Source organism: Lampetra fluviatilis, chromosome 36 (assembly GCF_964198595.1).
Source record: "Lampetra fluviatilis chromosome 36, kcLamFluv1.1, whole genome shotgun sequence".
NCBI lineage: Eukaryota > Metazoa > Chordata > Hyperoartia > Petromyzontiformes > Petromyzontidae > Lampetra > Lampetra fluviatilis.
Window position 1 is genome coordinate 2,371,958 of NC_136310.1, and position 24,959 is coordinate 2,396,916.

The 24,959-nt window shown below is 46.3% G+C and overlaps 1 protein-coding gene across 2 annotated transcripts in view; it reads left to right on the forward strand.

Annotated features, from left to right (window-relative positions):
* The window catches only part of MEGF6 (multiple EGF like domains 6), a 276,261-nt gene that overhangs the window by 212,041 nt on the left and 39,261 nt on the right, over positions 1-24,959 (forward strand). For both annotated transcript variants that reach the window (XM_078873191.1, XM_078873192.1), the window contains 8 exons: positions 6,137-6,262; positions 9,307-9,429; positions 11,708-11,830; positions 14,613-14,750; positions 17,772-17,894; positions 19,868-19,990; positions 22,264-22,527; positions 23,550-23,681. In XM_078873191.1, coding sequence (XP_078729317.1) covers positions 6,137-6,262; positions 9,307-9,429; positions 11,708-11,830; positions 14,613-14,750; positions 17,772-17,894; positions 19,868-19,990; positions 22,264-22,527; positions 23,550-23,681 — 1,152 coding nt within the window. The remainder of the gene's footprint in view (positions 1-6,136; positions 6,263-9,306; positions 9,430-11,707; positions 11,831-14,612; positions 14,751-17,771; positions 17,895-19,867; positions 19,991-22,263; positions 22,528-23,549; positions 23,682-24,959) is intronic.

Below are 24,959 nucleotides of genomic sequence, written 5' to 3' on the forward strand. Positions count from 1 at the left end.
TTTCCCGTGAAGAAACGCTGAATATAGCAGTTGAACCTTCATGGAAAAGCAGGCTTTGCTTGGCTATTGTTGCGTAATTTTTTTTACGCACCACAGTATTAAATTCTAACCAACGTCAAGTCCCCTTCCATTTCTCTCGATCGCTCTTTCCCTTGTTCCTGTTAACTCTGGATAATGATCAACTTGCGTTTTGCGTCTGCAGAAAAACAGATGGGACTCGTTTTTTTATTGTTTCGCTTGGCTCCTTAATGGTACGCCTGTGCTTCGTAAGCACCTTGCATTGCAATGGGTCTCAGCCAACAAATGAAAACAGCCGGTCAGAACAGTGCGAACTTTATTTTTGCACAGAAATTAGAGAATAAGACGTGAACTCAAATGGGATATCAATCTTTTTAATTGTGACACTGCTAATGCTTTAAATATGGATGGCGTTTCAGAAGCGAGGGTCGGTGGATCAAGTAGCTATGTAAGATGGCCAGAAAATAAGTATGCTTTGCAGACATTTAATTATTATACAACCCAGAGTTATCTTCAGCTAATCTAGTTTCCTACCACATACAACACAACAAGTGAGGTTTTCCCAGATAAATGACGTAAAAACCTTATCGGGGCTTTGTTTGTAATTTACGCATGTTTCTTCTTGGTTCTTTCGGTAAAGTCACGTAGAATGGAAATAATAAAATAATAAAAATAAAACATAATAAAATAATTATCACGACGTTTCGGCCGCAACGCAAGCAGCCGTCCTCAGGTGGAGAACAGGTCTGTCGAGGAGACAGAGTCTGAATGACAAGCCCCAGGCTAGGAGCGACTATTTAAGCATGGGGCTTGTCATTCAGACTCTGTCTCCTCGACAGACCTGTTCTCCACCTGAGGACGGCTGCTTGCGTTGCGGCCGAAACGTCGTGAGAATTATTTTATTATGTTTAATTTTTATTATTTTTTTATTTCCATTCTACGTGACTTTACCGAACGAACCAAGAAGATGAATCCCTGCAGTCACGAAAGAAGCTTTAAATCGAAATTTACGCTTGCTTGTCAATCTACTAGTGGACGAACAGCCCCCCCCCCCCCCCCCCACGTTTCCCGGCGCCACGAGAGTTGTCGAGGTTATTTGGACGTGATTCGTCGAAGCGTTGGCGTTGGGGGGGCGGCCGTCGCCCACCGCTGCTGTTGAGCGCGCCGTGCTGCGACGATGGTGGTCAGACAGCTCGACGATTTATAGCGAAATAAACTCCGTGACCAACCTCGGCAAAATGGGATAATTTTATCCAGCAGTGAATTCACAAAGGGCTGGGCCTTTGTACTAATATTGGTCGCTGCGCTCACGTGGCAAATACAAGAATTTTGCAGACCATGGCTGATTTTCGCTCCCGATATTACGGTTCTCCCAACAGTGAGACTCCCAATGTAATTATTGGCATACTTAATTCAGCTAGCGAAACTTAAACAACACGCTGTTTTCCCACATGTCAACAAAACGTGGATATACGAGCGTTTATGCATAAACATGCATTTGCTATAGGGCGCGCCCAACAGGCTGCGCGTGTCTCAGTTTCGTAGATTTATTACTTTTTGTAAACACACGAAGGCGTACTGAGTGGTTGCAGCTTGAGTTTAGCCGTGTGAGCAATTGTTCCATTGCCTGCCCACTGTGACTCAGGCAGACTGTGGTTAGCGTGTTATTCATATGAACGTTGAGTACAGCATTACTGGCACAACAGTGAAGCACAGCACTGATCAATCCACTGCTAGATGAAAGCCGCATCAGAGATGATCGGCTGTGTGTTGGTTGAGGGGGTGTTTGACCATACTTCGTCATGAAGGTCAGTGCGGGGTTGTTGAACGAGGAGAGATCCGGGACAATTTCAGATTTCGCTCGCCACTGATGTTGCCCCCCCCCCCCCCGGCCGGGATTATAACTCACATTTCTGGGTTAGTTCTCCAACTATTGCCCCCCCCCAAATAAATTAGGTACCTTTTAAATTAGATGCCGTGCGTGTGTGGAGCTGTAATGCCACGCAGGCGACGCACAAGCTGGGTGGCTATTGCGTGTCAACCCAGGAAAATGAATGGCTCTTGGAGATATATAAAAAAAAAACCTATGACTCCTCGATAAATTGCTGATCTGTGCAGATTAGCATAATGTTGATGCATATGCTGGGCATTGTAAGGGGTTTGTGAGGATCTGTCGGCTAGAAGAATATACAACGGCATCCTTGTGTACATAAATACTACGTGCAAGCAACGCGTTTACAATTTTGGGCAGAGGAATAAAAAAACCCCACACAGTTAATTATTAATGTTGGCATCGCACCATTAATTCAGCGCTGCTGCGGAGGAACAGTGGCGATGCTTTAAATGTCTCCCTCTCCCCATGTGCACAAGTCTCCAAGGCCGATGCGTCGGGATGCCTTGCTGCAGTCAGACTGGTTTTCATTCGCGAAGTGAGACCGTCATTTATTTTGGCTCACCCTTTGGGCGAAAGGATTTCCATGAATTTCGGAGATGCAATAATAAATATGGTCAGAGCCAACGGACCGGACCCGGTACTCCAACGAGCACTAGGTAGCAGAGCTCCTCGTTTCGTCCGCAGTGCCGCCTGTGATTTAAATGACTCGGTCTTAGAAGGGGGGGGGGTGGGGGGGTGAGACCAATCTCTCCATAGGACAACCACTCGACCTCCTACAAAGTGGTACTGATTTTACTCGCCAAAAAAAGGGATAATGGACCGAGTTGGAAATTAACTTGAAAAATGACTTTTTCTTTCTCTAAATTGAAAAATCATGCACGTAATAACACTTATGTAAGGGCAATTATGTAATAACAATACTAATACCCCTAATTTAACCAAGTCGAAAGAGTGTTTTTTTTTTCCTGATGGGGGTGCTGCATTGGGATTTTTGGCCGACTCGGGAGGAAATTTAAGTCCCCCACAAAATACCAACAGGATGGAGGGGGTAACTCAAAGAACTGCACAGGTGGATTCGGGGAAAGGCCACCTTGAATAAACACGTGGCCTTCATGCAAAAATGTGCGCGATCCCTTGCTTCTATAGTGCTTGATTACATAAGTAACAACATTCGCTCATTTCGCTACAGTTTGCACTCATTCATCAGGCAAAGCCAGTGCTGTTACCAGAGTTCGAAAATTAAATTCGTCCTAGACGATGCTCCACTTCGTGGCATAGACATTTTTTTGTAATAGTTCCAACGAAATGGTGATTTATATAAAAAAATTTTTTTTAATACGTTTGCGAAGCTTTCGCCAACAGTTGAACGAGCTAACAATTGCAGCAATGCACCTTTTACCTTTTTTTTGACTCCTGTATTAAAATACTTCACCACCTCGTCACGTTCATTCCTAGCACGGTGGACGCGGTGTCACTGGGTACAACATTGCTTGTGTGTTCCATCATGTGTTTAATAGACGCTGATATGTTCAGCTTAATTCGCTCCATAGACCATTCAGTAAGTCACTCCTTTGCCTTCTGCTTAAGTTGGGTTGTAGCCGTGGGCTGTTAGCAGTGGGCATTTTGTTTTGACATCAGGGCAATATTATTTGTTTTGAGTCTTGCATTCCTCAAGGTGTAACCTTTTAGCTTTTTCTTTCATTTATTTTAGTCATCTCAATTCCAATTGGGCTTAAGGCTCGTGTGCATTCCAGTAAAGAGGAAACACATGCCTTAGTGCACACACAAGCTCTGAGCGCAAGGATGAGAACGCATGCGCGAGTACGCACGGACACAAACCTTCAACACGTGCTCAATGTCATAAACGCACACAGGCTCATGCATACAAAGGTGCATGCACATAAGCTTACACAAGCGCGCACACACACACACAAACTCACACAAACACACACTTTCACACACAGGCACCCGCGTGCAAGCAAACACTCAGCCCGGCGCATAAACACACACATGATGCATAATAACAAACACCAGCCATCACAAGAATGCGTTCAAATACAAGCGAACAAATATAAACACGCAAATAAGCACAGGCGTAACAGCATGGTGACATCAATGCGAGTGCCGTGGGGCAGAGAGTACTGTTGGCGAGGAGATATCAAGGGCCAGAATGACGGACGGGGGTAGTCGTCTGACCGGCAACACACCCGGCAGGGCCGCCTTTGTCTCCCCACTATTGTTGTTGTTGTTGTTTACACACCGCACCAGACACTCGTTTCAGGCCGAGTTGACTTCTGATATCATATTCTTGGGTTTTTTCGGTAAAGTCACGTAGGTAAAAAATGTCAATTAATAAAAGTAAAATAAAAAAAAATCACGACGTTTCGGAGGCAACACAAGCTTCCGTCTTCAGGTGGAATCGTCACAGCACGCTTGCTGTATCAAGTAAATGATAAATTCCAAGAGATCCGACCCCGTATATATACTGGTTGAGGGGGGAGGAGCCAGGACAGGCCCCCTTTTTATTATTATGGTAAGGTTGGTGCGGCTCTGATATCAGTCGTGGCTGGGAATCAAATTTGAGAAAAGCAACATTTTGCGACGCGATAAAAATATAAAAACGCCCGTTATGTTAATAGCCATTCGCCACTAAGTGGCTGTGATGTCACCACAGCTCATGTGCCAGGCTAGGTGCACTTTGATGCGACTGGCAGGAGGTTACGGGCCAGACACATCTGCCGGGTCACACACACACACAAGCAGACAGAGAGGCACGCAATTCCATATACACGAACGCACGCACAAAACCTGAACAAGAGGCGATTCTCACATCGTCCCGTAACCGGCAACACACCTGGGCTCCCCTGGCCGCCTTCACGTGGCAAGCCGAGAGGACGTCTGTCAACGTGGACGCTATCCCGTTGTGCCATTAACGGGGTTCAAGTTGTGGTCACGCAACGAGGTGCCTGTCCCATTATTCGACAGTGACATATGGTTTTGGGAAGTGTCCGAACGGCGAGCGTGGGTTTTTTTTTGTGTTAAATGTATTTGACGCGCCTGGAACTTGCTTGGCATTCTTTGGCTACGTGTGGATGCACAAAGGTACTTTTTTTCGGAGGGTAAACCAAACGTCTCCTCTCTCTCGCGCGCTTGCTCTTGCATTGTAAGCACAAATGAAACAGAAAAAAAACCACGTGAATCAACAACGTACGGATGTTTTTTACGTTAAATTCGTAAACCAAATGTGTTCATTACCTACCTTTAGAATTACTATATATATAAGCACGTGAAATATGTTTTTATGTAAGCACACAAAAAGCAGGCGGTACATCCGGACTTGGCAAGTCATAACAGTGCAACGAGTAGAGTTCATATGGGATAGGGGTACTTAGGCGTTCTGCACATACACCAATTTCTTGGTAGGACTGCGTGAAGTGGGCTGTGTCCGGGTGTAGCCTCGTCAGGGAAGAAGTTAAACGGATGAAATACAGACGGTGGGGTGGGCATAAGTACAAATATTTTGAGAGGCTTATTACAATTTACGAAGCAATGTTATGGTTTCTCACGTTATATCAACTGTTGTATTGTATAACTGACCCGTGCTTAACTGTATGTTTTTAACATAATCTAAACTGACAATTCATGTATCACCAGAGCATGTGTGTTGCCATGTTTTGTCACACGTACGTGCGGTTACTGCAGGCTTGATGCCTTGAAATAGGTATGTGTCTTCATCATCATGGGGTCTCCTTTGCCAGTACCAAAATACACTACTAGGGTTTTTCCCCTTTTGGCAACAAAACTGACTTGCAGTCAAAATAAAAAAAAACAATACTCTGAATTTATGCAATTTCCAAGGCTCTAAGAAAAGCTGTCGCTGGTGTAGACCAATGAGTTTCAAGGACACTGCATACATTACAGAGTATTGTTTTTTTGTTTGCATTTTGACTGCTAGTATTGTGGTTAATGTAAACATGATTCCTTGCAAAAGGAGTCATTTTTGTTGCCAGAAAAAAGGGGAAAAACCCTATTAGTATAGGTGTGTGTCTATTTATTGTTTGGACATCTTAACGCCGGTTTCATTGCCAGAAAGGGTAAGGGACCATTCTTTAGTTTTAATTTTATAAGGCTATATGGGGGGGGGGGGGGGTGATCTTAGCCTGTGTGTTTATTAACCATTCGCTGCTTGCTGCTGCTGCTGTTGTTGTTGTTGTGGCCTGGCAGCGGTGCACTCGTGTGCGGTGAACAAGGGCGGCTGCGAGCACGACTGCGTGCAGCTTGGAGGGGGGCAGCACCAGTGCAGGTGCCGCCACAACTTCCGCCTCAAGGAAGATGGGAAGCACTGCGAACGTAAGCGAGCCCCCCCCCCTCTCTGGCCATCGATATTGGCCATCGATCCACTGCTGGATGAAAGGGCCGTCTCCGAGTCGGCCCGGTGATTTGAGTAGCAACGGGATCTCCCCTCAGTGGACATCCCCTGAGACCCGTTGTGCACACATCTGCACACATTCGTACAAATTGAATGCACTGTAACATGCGATCGTGTTAGCGTAATCATTCTATCATGCTATTTGCTTTATTGAAATGTGTTCTGTGGGTGATATCCAACGAAGATAAACATCTTTTAACTTTTATTTGACTTGCAGAACACGGCTTAGGTGTTTAACCGTCAATAGGTCCAATAACATGTGTTGTTGTTGCAAAATCCAAAGAAAATTCCATCACACCCAAAAGCCAACCTTAAGCACGCAGACACACTCCTACAGCTTGGCGAACATTTCTTCATCCACTAAATATATCTTCAGATCGTTATCAAATAAATTGTTACTTCTCACATTCCCTCCCCCCTCCTAAAAGAGGATTTTCGTCTTCTAACAACGTCTCGAGGCAGGGGTTGCCTGTCACGCGACTGTCAGTGTTCAAGTTTAAAGCGTCTTCGCGCTGGGATCAATCCGCGGGCCGAGGCAGCACTTTGCCCTGTGTGTTTGGAGTAATTGGAGACAACTTCCAGCCCCGTCCACCCCCACCGCTCCCCGCTTAATGCTGAGCAAACAGCAATGCGGGCATTAAGTACAAAAGTGCTTACGTTCAAACTGAGCACCTGTTTCAAGAATCCGGGGGGAGCATTAGCGGACCCTGCTGAAAGCGATGGTGATGGCAGAACTGGAGCCATTCAGTCTCGTGGCCGATCAAATGAGCTTATAACCCGAAAAAAAAACGTATAATGAATTATACTGGTGTCGTATGCCGGTATAATTAATTATACACATCAGCATACACGTGTGCACCACAGTTAGCCCATCGGCAGTAGAGTCGGGGTAAAGTGTGGGTACTCTAAGCTCACCAAATGTGACTGACCAACTTGTAAGAGTCGGTCAAGAACATTGTCTCGAGGGGACTATTTTGCCAGCAGTGGTGAGACCCGCAATTGCCGAGGCTGCGTCGTCACCTTCACAGTTGGCTGGCATTCCGGACAATATCCCTCCTTTAATTTCCATCTCTTAAAATGTTCATATTCTTGGTTCTTTCGGTAAAGTCACGTAGAAGGGAAAAAAATATATATATATAAAACAATACAAATTCTCACGACGTTTCGACTGCAACCCAAGCAATCATCATCAGGTGTGAAATCCACAGCAAGATCTTGAGCACGTTTTATACAATTGTCTTGAGTTTCTGCTTATACAGATGCAGACAACCAATAACTAAACTATTGTCTTACCAACTCTGCCCCGCCCCCTACGATCACTGTGTTCCGAGCTGACTCACGAGGGTAAAATATAAAATGTTAACGAAAGAAACAGGGCTAAGAGTGATGCCACTTTGGCGACACTTTATTATAAAGTAAGGCGGTGATGCCACAATTATGTCACTCCTGCACTTATAAATATTTCCGTGGAAAATTGTGTCTTCATAATGAAGCTTCAAACTTGTCATGCAGCCTGAAACGCACGGCCAATGTACTAATCTACAACACAAGAGGCGGTTTGTTTCGTTCTGACTTGCATTGTGTTTAAATATTAGAACATTCTTGATTTGAAGCTTTCGTGACCGCAGGAATCCATACTCTTTGGTTCTTTTGGTAAAGTCACGTAGGTAGAAAAAATATATTGGATCACGACGTTTCGATCGCAACACAAGCAACCGTCATCAGGTGTGAAACAAACACAGCAGCAGGACTGCTGACGTAGGCCAGTTGCTTGTGTTGCGATCGAAACGTCGTGATCTATTATACACTGGTCAACACACTTTTTCTGGCATAAGGTATTCCAACGGTTTAAGGTAATTTTGGGGTGCTGATTTCAAATCTGGCATCAGTTTTTGTTATCACATCAGGTTTTTGAGATATCAAATATTGCATTTTCAATAAAAACTGCGGAAAAAAAATATTATATAAATGTGGATAGCTACATAAAATGATATTAGAAACACACTATCCTAAAAATACAGCACCATATTTTAACACTAAAGCAGTCACTGACTGTCATAAGTGACAGAGTTAATTTCTGGTAAAATCAATGAAAATGGGGTATGCCGATAGCATAAAAATGAGATGTGATGAAGCAAATCTGAGATCAGATTTGGAATCAGCACTCTGAAATTAGTCTAAAACAGCTGCAAAAAGTCCAGGCCAGAATGTTTTTTTGTTTTGTTGACCAGTGTTATATTTCTTCTACCTACGTGACTTTACCGAAAGAACCAACGAATATTAGAACATTGGTTTGTTCCATAGAGTAACTTGGCCCTATCACAGGTTCAGGCACGCAAAATGAGATGAGTCACACCAAATACTCACTTTAGCGGGAAGCCACTTTAAATATTAACGATACAGCAGATTTAAGGGGATAAACCAAATGTAAATGCCGTCACGATTGCTTCTACGTGATTCATTATGTTTGTTCAAGCATTACGGGAATAGAGGCATTGCATTCTGATAATAACTTAGAGTCAATCGAATCGATTCGGGAAGCTTTCATGGTGCAATGGTTTGGGGTAGTGGGGTAAAGTGTGGGTACTTTCACCTCTTCCAGCAGCATGACATAGTGCCAAATACCCCCTTGATGGGGCTTTCTCGAGTAGAGGCCCCTCCAGTGGAGACCCTTGTGCCTGCAGTGGCATCAGCAAGGCATTTGCAGGGCTGCACCGTTTCCTATTAGAATCTAATCTTGCAGCGTTGGTAAAAACAAATATATACTTGTGAAAATTGCAGGCCCGTATTAATTTTTGCTGTCCTTCACCCCCCCGCACCTCCGATTAGCACGGTTGGCTCTGTATGGTGCGAAAGAAGTTCAACATAAATGCATACAATCGGAAGACGAAGCAAATCCTCGTACGATTTGCTATTTCGCAACGCGTTACAAACATGGATTTATGTATAGCTTTGTCCGTTGCAGTGAAGAATCCCTGTGGGGACCGGAACGGTGGCTGCATGCAGAAGTGCGTCAGCGACGGTGGCGTGGCCAAGTGTCTGTGTCACCCTGGATACCGGTTGGGTGTTGATGAAAAGAGTTGTGATGGTGAGTGACTCATGTTTAGTCTTCCTCTTCTATCGTCTTCTTTTGCATGGCCCAGGAGTTGAATTTAGATTAAAAATGTAATGCTTTCGAACTGATTTTTTTTGTTTTTCCCCTTTTTTCCTGGCAACAAAAACTGACACCTTTTGCAAGGAATCATGCTTACATTAACCACAATACTTGCAGTCAAATGCAAACAAAAAACAATACTCTGATAATTTATGCATTGTCTTTGAAACTGATTGGTCCATACCAGAGACAGCTTTCTTTAGAGCAGAGTCTCATATGGCCTTTTGGCGTCATCTGGTCGAACACCATATGAGACTAGGCTCTAAAGAAAGCTGTCTCTGGTGTGGACCAATCAGTTTCAAGGACAATGCATAAATTATCAGAGTATTGTTTTTTGTTTGCATTTGACTGCAAGTATTGTGGTTAATGTAAGCATGATTCCTTGCAAAAGGTGTCAGTTTTTGTTGCCAGAAAAAAAGGGGGGAAAAAAGGGGAAAAACCCCTATTAGTATGATTTTTTCGTGTTTAGTTTGTTGTCCTGCCCCGCACACCTCCGATGAGCACGTTCGACTATGTACGGTGCGAACGAAGTTCAACATAGTTTTAGGGATGGGGTCGAGTGTCAATTTGATGGCTGGAGTGGAAGAGAAAAAAAGTGGATTGACCCGATTTCTCCCAGTCAATGAGCACGTGAGGGCGACAACGTTCAGGCTGCGTCCAGTTCCCGGCAGAAATCACATCGCACCTGCATCACAAGTCAACGTGTTTGTTTCTGCCGCACGAGTTCGAGCTGCCGCATCGCGCTGCCCTCAGAGAGCGTTTGCGCGATGCTCTGTGTTGTGGATTGGCGGCGTTGAAACGTTGGACGTCAGTTCCCAGCAACGTGTGGTACAACCGGAAGCACATCGGAGAACAATATACCTTCAGCCATTTGCATTGGCTCCTGGCAAATTGCCTCGAATTTTATCTTCCACTTATACAACAACAACAATAGCTAACATGGGAAGCTCTGATACGAATTATTATTGTCCAATGCTCGTGTGGGATGCTCATTCCTGGAGCATCGATGGTGGGACCGCTGACTAGTTGCGTGTTATCCATGCCTCGACTAAGATCCTTCACGGTGTTCTTCATTGCAAGGCCCGCGGGCCACTGGCAGCGTCTGGTGGCCTTTAGTGCGGCTCCAGACAATACACAACAGATGTAAAAACGCCCCTATCATGCTGTCAAACCCCAATGTTTTTTTTATGTGTGGCAGCCCTCAGACTGATGAGGTCTTATTGGTGAAAGTGGTGCCCCCCCCCGCCTCTGAAAATTCATGAAGACCACTTGGTCTATGACAAGAGAAATTCTGAGGAAATTACAAACATTACTGAATATGCTTGTGTAGCCGTTTTAACACTGCACCACAATCCAACACGCCCCATGGCTTTGCTTGATGCTGCACATTATCGACAAATCACGTTGTCTCTCTTCTCCCAGTAACATCCCAGGCTCGTAAACAATGGTCTGCATTGAACCGATGGAAAATTGAGAATCTCGCACAGTTATGACTTGCGGTCACCAATCCCCAAACCGTGGAATGCACGACAACACCATTGTCATCACTATTATTATTATAACAAAATCACCCCCTTGGATCGTTTGCCGCCAGCATTTCAGATATTCACCATGCCACGTAAAACATTTATGTTCAACTCCCCACCGTACGAGAGAAGATCGATAAGTGAGGTGGCCACATTCTAAGTCAGCTCAGCCTGAAACAAGATTCTGGTACAACGTGTCGATTACAGAAACGTGAGGATAATTTTTAAGTGCGTCACATGGCGCTTTCCCGAAAATATAATATATTTGTAATATATTTCTCACGTGCTCATGTGTGCATGCAAATTCATTATTAATTACACCGTTTTTTTATATACACACAGCTCATAATAATAATAATAATAACGTCAATATTTAACAAGCGAAAATGCTGCAGGTGTCTGCATGTGTGAAATGATCATGCAAACATTTGCAATCACTTATGAGCAGAGCGTATATCAAACAGAACGCAAGCGAAAGCACGCGTCACACTCCCAACACGCCTTCCGTCGTCGCGAGGCCTGCCGCGACGATAGACGCTCGAAATGCCATCGGTTTTGACACGCGCTCCCTGCGTACGATCCTCGCAGTACTTTTCTATGCACACCTCCCCTCCCCTCCGCCCCAAAGTCGCCGCCGGGCCCCGTAATCGAGGCGGCTGCCGTCGCTCCGTGCCGTTCGTTTGCAGACATTGACGAGTGCGATCTGGAGAGCAGCACGTGCGCGCATAGCTGCCGCAACACGAGGGGCTCCTTCGTCTGCCAGTGCAACCCCGGCTACGAGTTGGGCTCCGATGGGAAGCAATGCTACCGTAAGTGTTTGTAATGTATAGTTTCGCGCGTGAACGCGTGTGTGTGTATGTGTGTGTTTGTATAGTGGGGAGCGGTAGTGTAGTGGTTAGCGCGCTGCGCTATGAACCTGGCGACACGGGTTCGATTCCCGCTCACGGCCAACACCAGTGACGATTATCTGAACCGATCCTGGGCCTCCCCTAGGTCGACTCAGCCTCAAATGAGTACCCGGTGCGGTGTGTAAACATCGCCACTGGAGAGACAAAGGCGGTCGGGCGTGGTGCTGGCCACCCACCCCCTCGTGTACTGTTCCGGCCTTCATAGGTGCTCGCTAACAGCACTTGCCCCTACAGTCTGTTAAGGCTATACGGGGGATCTTTGTTTGTTTGCGTGTATGCATATATGGATGCTGCCGGCCGGTGCAATTGTTGGCACACTTTTTACTTGCAATCCAGAGGCCGCCGGTTCAATGCGGTCTCCTGGCACAGCAGCAGAAGCAGCAGAAAGAATGGGCAAGTTTAATAAATTCCCCTATGTGCCACGGTTAGTCGTCGGTTGGCAGGTCGTCTGGGGTGGGGTGACGTGTGGGTCCTCCCACCTCTTCCAAGACTTTTGAACAGCGTGCAAGAGTAGGCCAAATACTCTAGACATGGGCTTTCAATAGTAGAGGCCCTTACACCAGCATAGGCGTGAGCAAGCGATTGCAGGGTTGTGCCACCTATATATACTGACAAGGAGATAAGACGCATGCATCATTATAGCTGCCACAATACAATGGAGCCCATACAAAGACAAAGACTTAACAGACTTTTGGGGCAAGTGCTGTTATAGCGAGTACCTATGAAGTCTGGCACGGCACACGAGGGGGTGAGTGGCCAACACCGCACCCTTTGTCTCCTCAGCGGCAATGTTTACACACAGCACCAGGTACCCATTTGAGGCCGAGTCGACCTAGGGAAGGCCCAGGACCGATTCATATCATCGTCACTGGTTTTTTACCATGAGCGGGAATTTAACCCGGGTCGCCGGGTTCGTAGCGCAGCGTGCTAACCACTGCGCCACCACTCCCCATACACACACACACAGACATATACATCAGTGGTCCAACGATTTACCCTACCATGAAATTGTAACAATTCAGGGTTGAAATTCAATGCAAGATTTTTTTTTTACCACCACGGTGAATGGCAGCACCACCCGCGGCTCCAGTGTTGACATAAGCCCATTGTAAACAACGTAGAAATTAAAAAAAAAAACTTGATTCTCACCCTTGCGATCACGAGCGTGCTTGCACGAGCTTAAGAAAGCCACATTAGTCAATTAATCGATCCCACAGTTAACATATGAACCCTACAGATGTTCACAGGGCTGCAAGTTTGTGAACACGCAGGCAACAGATACTGCTGCGCAACTGATAAATGCAACAATAATTGGAGGACCGAATTCGAGCCCCGATTGTAAAAAAAAAAGCGTCACGTAACATTAAAATTGGGGTCATGCTCGTTTGGGGCAGACGTAATGAAGGCGACGGAGCTCCGCTTGAAAATGCAAGGATGGCCTCTTGGCTGGGCATGAAAACAATTACGTGGGTCAGGGTTGCGGGTGGAGCCACCGTAATGGTCACCCGACTCCCGACCACGTCCCACACATTACAGCTGCCACTTTTCTAATTTGCATGGATATGCATCGAAGTTGGCGAGGCTCCCCTTTTCTTCACGATTTCAATCTTTGGCCACAGGTCATGGCTCCTCATTGTATTGCACATCTTAAATCAATAGTGCTCAATAATTTAAACTGATATTACAATGCTCAGGCTGGATAAAATGTTGCATCTCGTTGGCTATGCATTTGAAATCGAGTAGCTTTTTTAGATAGCGCCGACTTTAAAACACGAAACAAATTTTTTTTTTGCCAGGCAAATGCAAGCTCTGTTTCAGAAGCGACCTGGCTACGAATGGTAGCCCAATAATCTGGCTTATCGCGTGGAAATGTTTCGCTGCCAAATACTCTAAATTAATGGTTCTTAACCTGGGGTGGACGCACCCCCTGGTAGTGCGAGATTCCCTTTCTGGGGGTGAGAGATTTGGCCAGATTTTTTTTAGAAAGAAAAATAATTAAAACACAAATTAAGCACTGGCACGTAATTGCAAGTACTTTGTTTCATCAAACCTACGTATTTATTAACGTTACATATACATATATTTTTTAGTTTAATGATTGAGAACCAAAGGGGTGCAATTCTGCAGTAAAGGTTAAGAACCACTGCACTAAATGATAACGAAAGTACGTGACGTTCGCATGACGTTATAACACCGCAAGCCCACAAGGACACGACGATCATCAGTTCTATTCCACAAGCACAAAACATCCCAATCCCTCTTAAAAACGTACAACATCAAGTGCCTGAATACTTTCATCCTGTGTTTCAGATATCCCACTAAGATCGACAGAGAGAAACGGGGTGTGGGGGAAATAAAAAACAAACAAATATTTAATAAATGTACCACCTTAACAACTTTCCCACAAACACAGAGCACCGTCGCTGGAATTTTCCAGCCGTGGCATTGAGAGTGTTGCGATTTGCATAGCCACCGCATGCGCGCAGGGAAATTCAATCCGACACTTCCTCGCAACCGCCGCAGCTACTGCGCAACGGGCTCAAACTAAAAAACCTGCAAAGCCTGCCGCAGAAGGTTCAGCGAGTGGAGCCGCCACCAATTTCATTGCAGCCGCCCCTGGCTCACACACAGCCCTGTGCATGCGTGTGCGTGCGCGTGCGTGTGCGTGTGCGTGCATGAGCAGGCATCGAGATGGAGATCGTGAACAGCTGCGAGAAAGACAACGGCGGCTGCTCGCACACGTGCCAGCACGCGACGCAGGGGCCACGCTGCCTCTGTGACAGCGGCTTTCACCTGGACGTGGACGGCAAGACGTGCAAAGGTACCCTCGCCGTTCCGCCCTCCGTTGATCCTGCAAGCGCGTACGAGCGCCGTGGCGTGATAATGCACCCCCTGGCAGAGCGTTTACAAAGAGAAGGCTTCCGGCAAGCGTGGTCACGGTTCGCCTCCACCATTCAAGGTTTGCGATTCGACTCGATGATCGATGACAAAATGTTCTGGGTTTTTTTGTTCTCGTTTTTTCTCGTTTCTCAATTGTCTTCGGCCCCATTTTTATTCATCCCTTCAGCCTAAACGTATCACTATCATCCCCGTTAGCGCATACTTTGCGTGAATCGTAAATAATCGATTCATATTCCATGCGTGGTATCATGAATGTAAGAAGCCATCGTAATATATTCATCAAACCTTTGTTATATTCCAGCGATTTAGTATGCACACAAACTCTTGAATAATTTTGCTCACGTACATGCAAACAAAAAAAAACTGCTCCTGGCGGAGACATTTTTTACGGCACTCATGCCAAGCTCGGTCGCACTTTTAGGCTATGTCAAGTGGTGAATGCTCGCCGGTAGGAGGTAACTGGACAGACCCAGAGGCTATGGGTTAACAGGAGGGTCAGTGCACACCCCAGAGTGCTAACTCGCGCTTCAGCCAAGCAGTGCTCTCCTTGCTCTTGTGCAAAGACAAAGATCCCCCGTATAGCCTTCACAGACTGTCGGGGCTAGTGCTGTTAGCGAGCACCTATGAAGGCCAGCACGGCACATGGGGGGGGGGGGGGGGTGGGTGGCCAACACCATGCCTGTCCGCCTTTGTCTCCCAAGTGGCGATGTTTACACACAGCACCAGGTACTCGTTTGAGGCCGAGTCGACCTAGGGGAGTGCCAGAACCGGTTCAGATAATCGTTACTGGTGTTGACCCTGAGCGGGTATCGAACTTGGGTCGTCGGGTTTGTAGCGCAACGTGTTAACCCTCACGCTGCTGCTCCTCACTTGCTGTTGCGCTCACGCACGCATCATTTGCATTTGAACGTTAACCACACATTTTTTTTCCATAGGTAGTAATTACGTTACGTATATTTTGAACGCACTTTGTTGATTTTAAAATCAATGACACACATGTAAAGTATTGCATGCTAAAAGCTATGAAATGTGTGGCATATACATTATATTTATTTCATTGTCCCATTATTCAAGATTAAGGGTAAGGAACCATAATCAAACTATAATTCAGAGAACCCAATAACAGTAATAATAAATACATTTGAAAGATTAATATACAAAATGTTTTCACATTAACATTATTACACGGGCATTATATTAATCGACATAGATTATGCCAAATATTGCATTTCAAACAGTTCACACTCAGAAGTTCATATCCATTCATCAAACAGACATTAAAACCCAACCGGATTTGCCAATCTTGAAAACAACACCCACATTTGCGTTGTTACAAATGACAATAACCAAAATCAAATCCAGGCGATCTGCAATCCACATAATCTGGAGTGGTGTTTTTGCTACAATGAGAGCACACTTTGGCTTGTGCCTGTTTGCGCGTGACTGGGGCGAAAGTGCCTGGCTCTGCGTGGAGTCTGCGTTGATCGAAAGGGAGGGGGGGGGTGCCAACCCCACACTTGTGGCTACTGCTGCTGCAACAGCCAACAAACAGCACCACCCTCTGTGGGCACCTGGATACACATTGCCATGCTACAGGAACAGAACGATCAGCATAGGCAAGGACTTACGTGCATCGGCGAGAAAACACGTATTTGGTTAACCCGCGAGGAACTGGTACACCTTTGCAGCGTGCGGGAGTGAAACCAGAGTGACCACTGAGAAGGCCCATGCATCCGTGGGGAAGGAACACAAAAGCGTCGCGACGGGATATGTCAGCCACCTACTTGCTGTACTACCTACGTGGCTGCTTTGGATGATTGCCTAAGTGCAATAACATTTTGATTGTGACCCGCCAGACCTGCCATCTAGCCGCTGGTCTGCATGCATCTCAACTGGGCACATGCAAAACAAAAGCGTCTCCACGCTCCAAAGAGTAACGGCCGGCCGGGCGTCCCATCTCCATTGCTGGGTCCGAGCCAGGAGCGGGGATCCTACATGCGCTACGTCTGGAGGCCATTGCGTCCACATGGCAAAAACACCGTTGATTTACACGCGCAAAATTGTGACTCAATGACATAATGAGCCCAGAGGGACGTTTGACCGAGTCATCAGGGAGGCACCACAGAAATAGATGCAGGTAAAGGTGCAACCCTGCCCATGACACTGCTGGCAGGAAGGGCCTCCATTACAGGGAACATCAAGGTAGCCTCTCCGGAGGGCAATTTAGGCCTAACTTTTCCAACGCTGGACAGACGTCTTGGAATGGGTGGGGAGTGACCGGGATTTTACTCCACCGCACGTGACCAGCCGAACAACCTGCCGATGGTGAACCCATGAGTATCGCAGGGTGGACAGAGGTCAGGAAGCAGGGGATGCATTTAAGAAACCTGCATCCCATTGTTTCAACTTTGACATTGGCAGATCGGACCGGCGACCATTATGCAGCCACAGAAGCAGTACCTTGAGCAACGGTACTCTATACTAAGCTGAACTATTTTTTTTTCATACGAGGTAAGGCCCACTGAGCGATATAGCTAATTTTTTCAGAAGTGACCTGGCCACAAATAATAGCTCAACAAAGTGGCTTATCACGTGGAAAAATATCGCGTCCAAATACTCTAAACGCGTGTTTCTAAACGTGGAGGGAAAAACTGGAGGATCTGGAGAAAACTCTACGCGACCACGGGGAGTGAGAACACGCATGCTCCAGATATACTGGCGTCAGAGTCAGGATTGAACCCACCACCTCTTGCATACCAGGCGAGGGTAAATAGCCCGGGCTAATTATGAGGCGCAGTGACATGTCGGGAATAAAACATGCCATGAGAACCTGGTGAAAGCCGCTTACAATCGGCAGCTGCTATAACACGCTGACGATCGCCGACGCGTGACGAGTGATGCCGCTCCGTCGCTTGCCTGTGCTGCTGCTGCTCACTTACAGACACCGACGAGTGCTCCGAGGGCGGTTCCTGCTGCGCACAGTTCTGCAGCAACAACGCCGGAGGCTACGAGTGCGGCTGCCGCGCCGGCTACCGCGTCAGCCTCGACGGATGCAACTGTGACGGTAACGATCGCCACCTCTCCATCTCACGACGGGCACAAGTCACGGGGGTGGGGCTTCTCGCATTGATGAGGCTGTGCGCTCGTAATCCCTGTTCACAGCGGCCGAGCCAAGAGGTGGGAGTCCCGATACAAGGGTGAAAATTACACGCATCCACGTCAGGGGGCCAAGTCTCTCCTTGCAATGGCCACGATTGGCTCACCGCAAATGTTGTACGGAGATGCGGCCAAGGATTGGAACGCGTCCAAGAGCACGTGCACAATGAAAATAGAGCAATGAAATGGTCTCGAGAGCATGTGCTCTCCATGGATTATTAAAGTGCAGACACTTTGAAAGATGGGCGATGATTTGGAGATGCCCTCATCCAGCAGTGGACTGATCATGGACAAAAATGATGATGATGAACATGGTACCGATTATATTGACCCTGTAGGGATGCTAGTCTCGTTCAACCCACAACCACGATTTGAATTCGCAGAACCTTCTCATTGTTATTCTGCAACAGCGCGATACTATTAGAGGGCAGTCTTCGTGGATATCCGCTCGGCTAATAGCTCTGGTTTCACGAAGCTATCGCGATTTACTAATGAGTCTCCGAGCTTTGCGAACACTTAATCCGACGCAGCTAACAACCAAGCGAACATATTCACAATGCAGCGCCCCAGAATTATTTTCAAGGGCTCGAGCGCGATCGATTAAGCCTCGCGAATGCGACTTGCACGCTGCCCCGATTGTGAGCTCGCGACTCGCGCAGTCTCGTTGCCCACCGCCGCTGGCGTGCCTCCAACTTTTCGCAACGCCACAGTCTTGGTTTTTACCACGAGTAAGGATAAATTAAAAAGAAAACGATTTCGTCGACCATTAAGCGTTGGCCGAAACGCTCCATGTGCAGCAGCGGCAGAATGAAAAACGTCCTCACTCTGCAAACGTTGCAGATTCCCCCCAGCCAGGGAAGCGATTACAAAAGAGCGGGCGAGTTTAGCCCACCGGAGTTTATTGTCTCAGTCTGAACGGCGTCTCTCGCTAGGTCGCAGAATCATGAGAAAAATGTTCACGGCGGGGAAAACTATAGATTGTTATAACACGGTTTGGGTTAATGGGCACGTTCAGGAATGCGCCGTTGCAGGCCTTCTTTGCTGTTGCTCGAATATATATTGGTGTTCCAATGCCTTCGGGCCTCTCAGTACTTACAATGGCCCTAATGACCGAGTCTGTGCTGCAGGTGGTCGTAATCTTCGGTGTGGTTTGATGCATTAAACGCGTTCAATCAGACCCCACTCGTAGTCGCGTTTGAGATTTTTAAAATATGGAATCATTTTTGGGGCTAATTGCGTGTGCCCATGGCACACGTCCGACACAGAGTTGAACAGTTTTACGCTAAAATAAATACTTACGGAATTTGAGAGAAAATATAGATTACTTCCACAATTTAATTGGATTATGGTTATCATAACAATGGCTATTATTTTTCATGCTATTATTTGCTATGATATTGTAATATTTACGGACATTTTTTTCCTGAATGAACAAATAAGTGGCACTCATCCTTACTGATGGTCCTAAACCAGAAGTGGAAATTCAATATTCGCATGTTGGAGACAAGTCTGTCCATAGGACGACCGTGGCCGACTTAAAAAAAAAGTGGAATACAATTTATTGACTCCAGAGGGATCATGAGATGTTATCAGTCAGACATTATTGTGTCAACCGTTGAATTCTAATCCATCTGATTGCGAGTCACGAGAGTTCAATTCTCCATCATGACTAAACATCAGTGGAACGAGCGCTACCTGAACCAGTCGCCTGGCTTTCCCATCCACTTCACACTGACCAGCGTGGTGAAATATGGCAAATATATATATCCCCATGCTGGCGGCACTGTACATTATGAAGTTTAATTCTTAGAGTATCTCTATAAAGCAAACTGAAAAAAAAAAAGACCCGTTCGTCCTTTGTTTTTCTTTTTTGGTTCGCAGATGTGGACGAGTGCCTTGCGGAAAACGGGGGCTGTGAACAGATGTGCCGCAACAATGAGGGCTCTTACGAGTGCTCGTGCCGCAGGGGCTTCCGCCTGGATGAGGAGCGGAGGGGATGCATCCGTAAGGGCCCTTCACACGCTCAGGCACCCCCTCCACCATCTCTCACCCCTCCCCCCCCCCCCCACGTTTTCCTCTCCCTGTCGCCCTGAACGTTGCCACGCGTGTCTCTGTGCGTGCGGCAAGCGGCGGCGTGGCTGGTGGTGACAGCTTGAGCTGCCAACTCGATGACGGGATTTTACCTCCCTAGCCTGGTATTCAGGAGGGGTTCGATCCCCGTTCCTGGCACCTGTATATTTGCAGTTTTTTATGTTCTCTCTCCCCGTGGTGGTGTTTATTTTTCCCAAGGTCCACATTTGGCATCAACACGCGTTTAGAGGATTTGGCTGATATCAATTTCCACGTGATAAGCCACTTCGTTGAGCTATCATTTGAGGCCAGGTCGCTTCTCAAAACGCGCTGTATTGCTCAGTGGAGAAAAGAAAAAAAGAAAAATATATCATTGTATATCTGGTCCTGGGCCTCCCCTAGGTCGAATCAGCCTCAAAAGAGTACCTGGCCAACCCACCCCTACGTGTGCTGTGGCGAGGTTCATTAGGCGCTCGCTAACAGCACCTGCCCCAACATTCTATTGCAGCTTTATGGGAGATATTTGTCTTTGTGCAGCACTTCAGAGGCCATTGAAGTTATTTATGAACATTCAGCCCTAAGCCCAGTAATGAGGTTGTTAAATTACCAGCAATATCACACACTTCCATAAGATATCGTGTCAAGTAACAGTGCAAGTATCTAACCGATCAAACTACCATTGTGTTTAGTGGCCTCTGAGCTAGTGCAATTAATTACAGTGCTGCAAAGTGATAGTTTACGATAAGGATATGCTCGGAATATGAAACTTAAAAACAAGGAAGAAAAAACGATGCACACGCAATGGCTTCTGTAACGCTTTTCAGCGTTCATCCTCTGAAACATTTAATTGGCGATAACCGTAGGCAGCTATCGCACAGCCGGGCTCTGATTGCGGCTCTGTTGAAGGGGGTCACAGGCCATTCTACCACAGGGCGAGTTCCAAAGAGAAACAAAACTTAATCCTGCAGGTTTGTTCATGAAAAATAAGAATAGGTTTGAACCTTTCTGGCAATAAAACAGGTGTTGAGATGTTCAAACTCCAAATAGATACCATTTGCAAGGCAAAAAAACATGCTCTGACAATATGTGGCATTGTATTTGAAACCGATTGGCCTACACTAGAGACAGCCTTTCTAAATCCTTTATATTAAGTTTGCTTGTTTGCTTGCGCGCTTACGACCGTGCAAATCTTTTGGTCGTTTTTTAACCCACTTCCCGTGATCCAATCGAGCTGACATTTTGCACACAGACTCGTTGTGCGTGACAATTTATTTTCGTGAATTTTATTTCTCCAAAATTTTCAACATTTTAGGAAAATTTATTTTTATATTGAATTACCAATTGCTTAATGGTGGCAGGCAATCATCTGACCCATAGGTGGCAGCCATCTCAAGCCAGAGGACGAGAGGACTAGCCGCCATGCATATAAAGGATTTATAGTGAAAAACTTTGTTTTTACGGGTTAAATTTTTTATGGCCTAGCCTCAGCAGAGAACACCAAAAGGCCTAACTCATCACAAACCTGCAGCTGAAACGATGACAAATGGACAGGGCTAACGTGTTACGTGTAAACACTTTAAGCCTCGGTTGTGCGGCATTACTAAAGGATATTGCTTCACCAGCTGGTGTTGGGTCTGCAATTATACGCGTGTATAACTACTATTATTGCGCGAATTAATGCCCATTATAAATAATAATTATAATGTTTATGAAACTCAAGAGACTGTGATCCATCATTTAATGTTTTACTGTTCTGACAAGTGCCGCTCGCCAGCACCGTGTCACCCCCCACCCCCATTGCTCATCATGACACCACAACAACAACAACCGAGTGTTTACAGACTAGGGAAGGCCTGAGATGAGGTTCGCTTCCAGGCTCTGGGCTTGAGACGACAGACAGGAAATTGAAACAAATCTGGAGAAATGTACAATTAAAAATTGATAATGCAAAAGCAAACTATGCTGAACAACACTCGGTGTAATACAAAACACAATGCAGAGCAACACTTCCCCGTCCACTCAGTGTGCACGTGTTTACATGCAACATCCCTGCAAGTGAGATCCTCCGTCTGTGTGCGTACACATGCACGGCTCTGCAAGTGAGATCATCTGTGTGCATGCACGGCTCTGCAAGTGAAATCCTCTGTGTGTGTGCGTACACATGCACGGCCGTACAAGCGATGTCCTCTGTGTGTGCCCTTCTCCAGCTCTGGAGGGGGCCACGGAAGAGCAGGGCACGGAGGAGCTGCGTGGGCAGACGTGGCTGGGCAGCACCGTGCGCCTGCGTCCTGTCGAGCAGACCTACCAGTGGGTGCCGCGCGAGGAGGCCGAGTGGGGGGCCTTCGGGGACGCAGAGGCCAGCGAGTACCGCGAGGGGGGCAGCGACGAGGAGGAGGAGGAGGGTGACGATTTCCTCGATTATGGACCCCAGGAGCATCGACGTCAGGAGCACACGCTCGTCCAGAAATTCAGTGGGTGCTGCTCGGTGGGAGAGGGAGGGAGAGGGGATAGAGAGATAGAGCGGAGGTGCAATTCAAATGATACGTTGTTATAATGTAATTGAGCTATACACTGCAAAGAGCGTTCTTAGAGGAAATTTAAAGGTGGAAATTGCGACGCAAAATACTTCAAAGCTAAATGCAACATGTTGCGACACTTGACAAGAAATAAGACGAAAAATATAAAGCCTTGTATTCCAAGGCAAAGCAAACAGTGTACTTAGTGCAGATTTTTGTTTGTTACCCACCTCCCATATGCTTCGTATAATTATTATCGTGATAATGGTTTTAAGGGGTAGTGCTATTGTGGTGTTAATGCATTGCATTGTGAAACAGGGAAACTTGCGTTCGATTCCTTACAGTATTTGGCTGCTATGAATTTACTTGTAATAAGCCCCTTCATTTGGCTATTATTTGTGGCCAGGTAGCATCTGAAAAAAAGTTTTTTTTTTTATTGCTCAGTGGGCCTCCCTGTTAAAATAAAAGTAATTCATAGTTTTTTCCTGGCCACGGCAAACATCAGTGGCGAGTGAAATGTGAACATTCCAGCCCTTCCTCATACCCCTAAACCCCCGACCCCATTCACCAACCTGCACTGACCATCATGGTGAAGTACGATCGACTATACCCCTCTACACCTCCCCCCTGTGATCGACATTCTTTCACAAAGGGCTGTTCATTCTTTCTTGTTGTTGTTGCTGCAAGTAAAATAAAGAAACACACCAGATTAGGAGGAGGACCCTACGTGCTCAGTGAGAGCAGAAAAGACAATTGTGCTACGCTAGGCAACAGCAAAGTATATTTTCCCGAGACTTATCCTGGCCCAGGCGAGTGTGCGTCTCGCTGCTTGTTATTCGTTCCGCACACGCGTGCCCGTGATTCACAAGCCGAGAGATTCGACTTTTTGTTATATTTTTTACGAGCCGCGTCCCCTGGCTGAACCCATGGCACCGACCGCGCGCGGGTTCCTTTGGCGACGTGGCGTCTCTTCGCAGTTTGCCTGGGCGAGACGTTCGGTCACGACTGCAGCCTCTCGTGCTCCGACTGCCGCAACGGCGGCGGCTGCAACGAGGGGCAGGACGGATGCGACTGCCTCGCCGGATGGACGGGCCTCGTGTGCAACGAAAGTACGCGCCGATCGCACGTCGCCAATAATGTTGTGCAGCCGATGATCCGAATATATATACACACACACGCGCACGAGTACGGGGCATTGATTTAACTGCTTAACGCGAGCTGTTAATGCTTTGGCGTTTGCATCGTACTCGCACTGTTTACCTGGTGGTGTTCTTTGGTCGATTGCCAGTAGTGAGACAAGGGCCAATCGGTCTCAAGCACAATTGTTATCAAAGCGTATTTATTTGCATTTAACACAATAGCTGTCTATTGGGTTTTGACCATGTTAACACCTGCATTTTGCCCATAAAGGGTACATCCTTTATTTTCTTTTCATCAACTCGCGCCCATTGTCCCAAATGCCCACCTCGGGGAAATGAACTCGCGACCTCTGGATTTGCAAGTTCAGTGCCCTAACCACGACACCACAACAGCAGTGGCCCGTTAACGTTGTCTAGACGTTGTACAGACGTTTACATTCATGTTGATTCAGCCGCGTCTCCCTGCTCAAATAAAGCAATTCGGGCGACGGTCACCTCTAAAATAGTTGCTGGCAACTTTGATCCCATTACAAAAATATAGTTTAGTACGAGTACGTCGCAACTGCACACAGCTATCGTGCTGTGACGGTTCCTCCGAAACGTCGTGATATTTATTTTATTTTTATTTTACTTTTATTATTATTTTTTTACCTACGTGACTTTACCGAAAAAACGTAAGAATATGCAAACATGTGTTTACTTGTTATTTACCAACCTCGAGCAGGCTAGCTGAACACTTCAAATATCCCTCTAAGATAACTTCGAAAGATTGCTAAATTTGATCTACCTAATCTAAAAAACTGACACACTTGCATCGTTTCTTTAACTTAAAAAAAATATATAGAGATATTTTAAGGGGGCAAAAGACGACCGGCACACAGAAACGATATTATCATTCTTCATCAGTGTTTTCATACCTTCACTATCCCCAACGCTTTCCTTGCCGAATGGTAACAATGTCTACGTGCATCTGAAGCATGTCTTTGTGTGTGCCTCTATTGATTTTCGACGCATAGCATACCGTGCCCAAATATTTTTCTTAAGGCTAAAAGTCAAATCAACTTTGCCCTACTTTTCCACTGTTTTGGTGTCAGCCTGCATGAAAATGAAAACATAAGCCTGGAAAGATGTTTCACACGTAATCCATCAGAGAAACTCAAATATAACTCCTAGCGCGTGTGTACACACATTCATCACACGTTTGGTTTCAATTGATGTTAAATATAACCACACTGCGAGCATGCTACA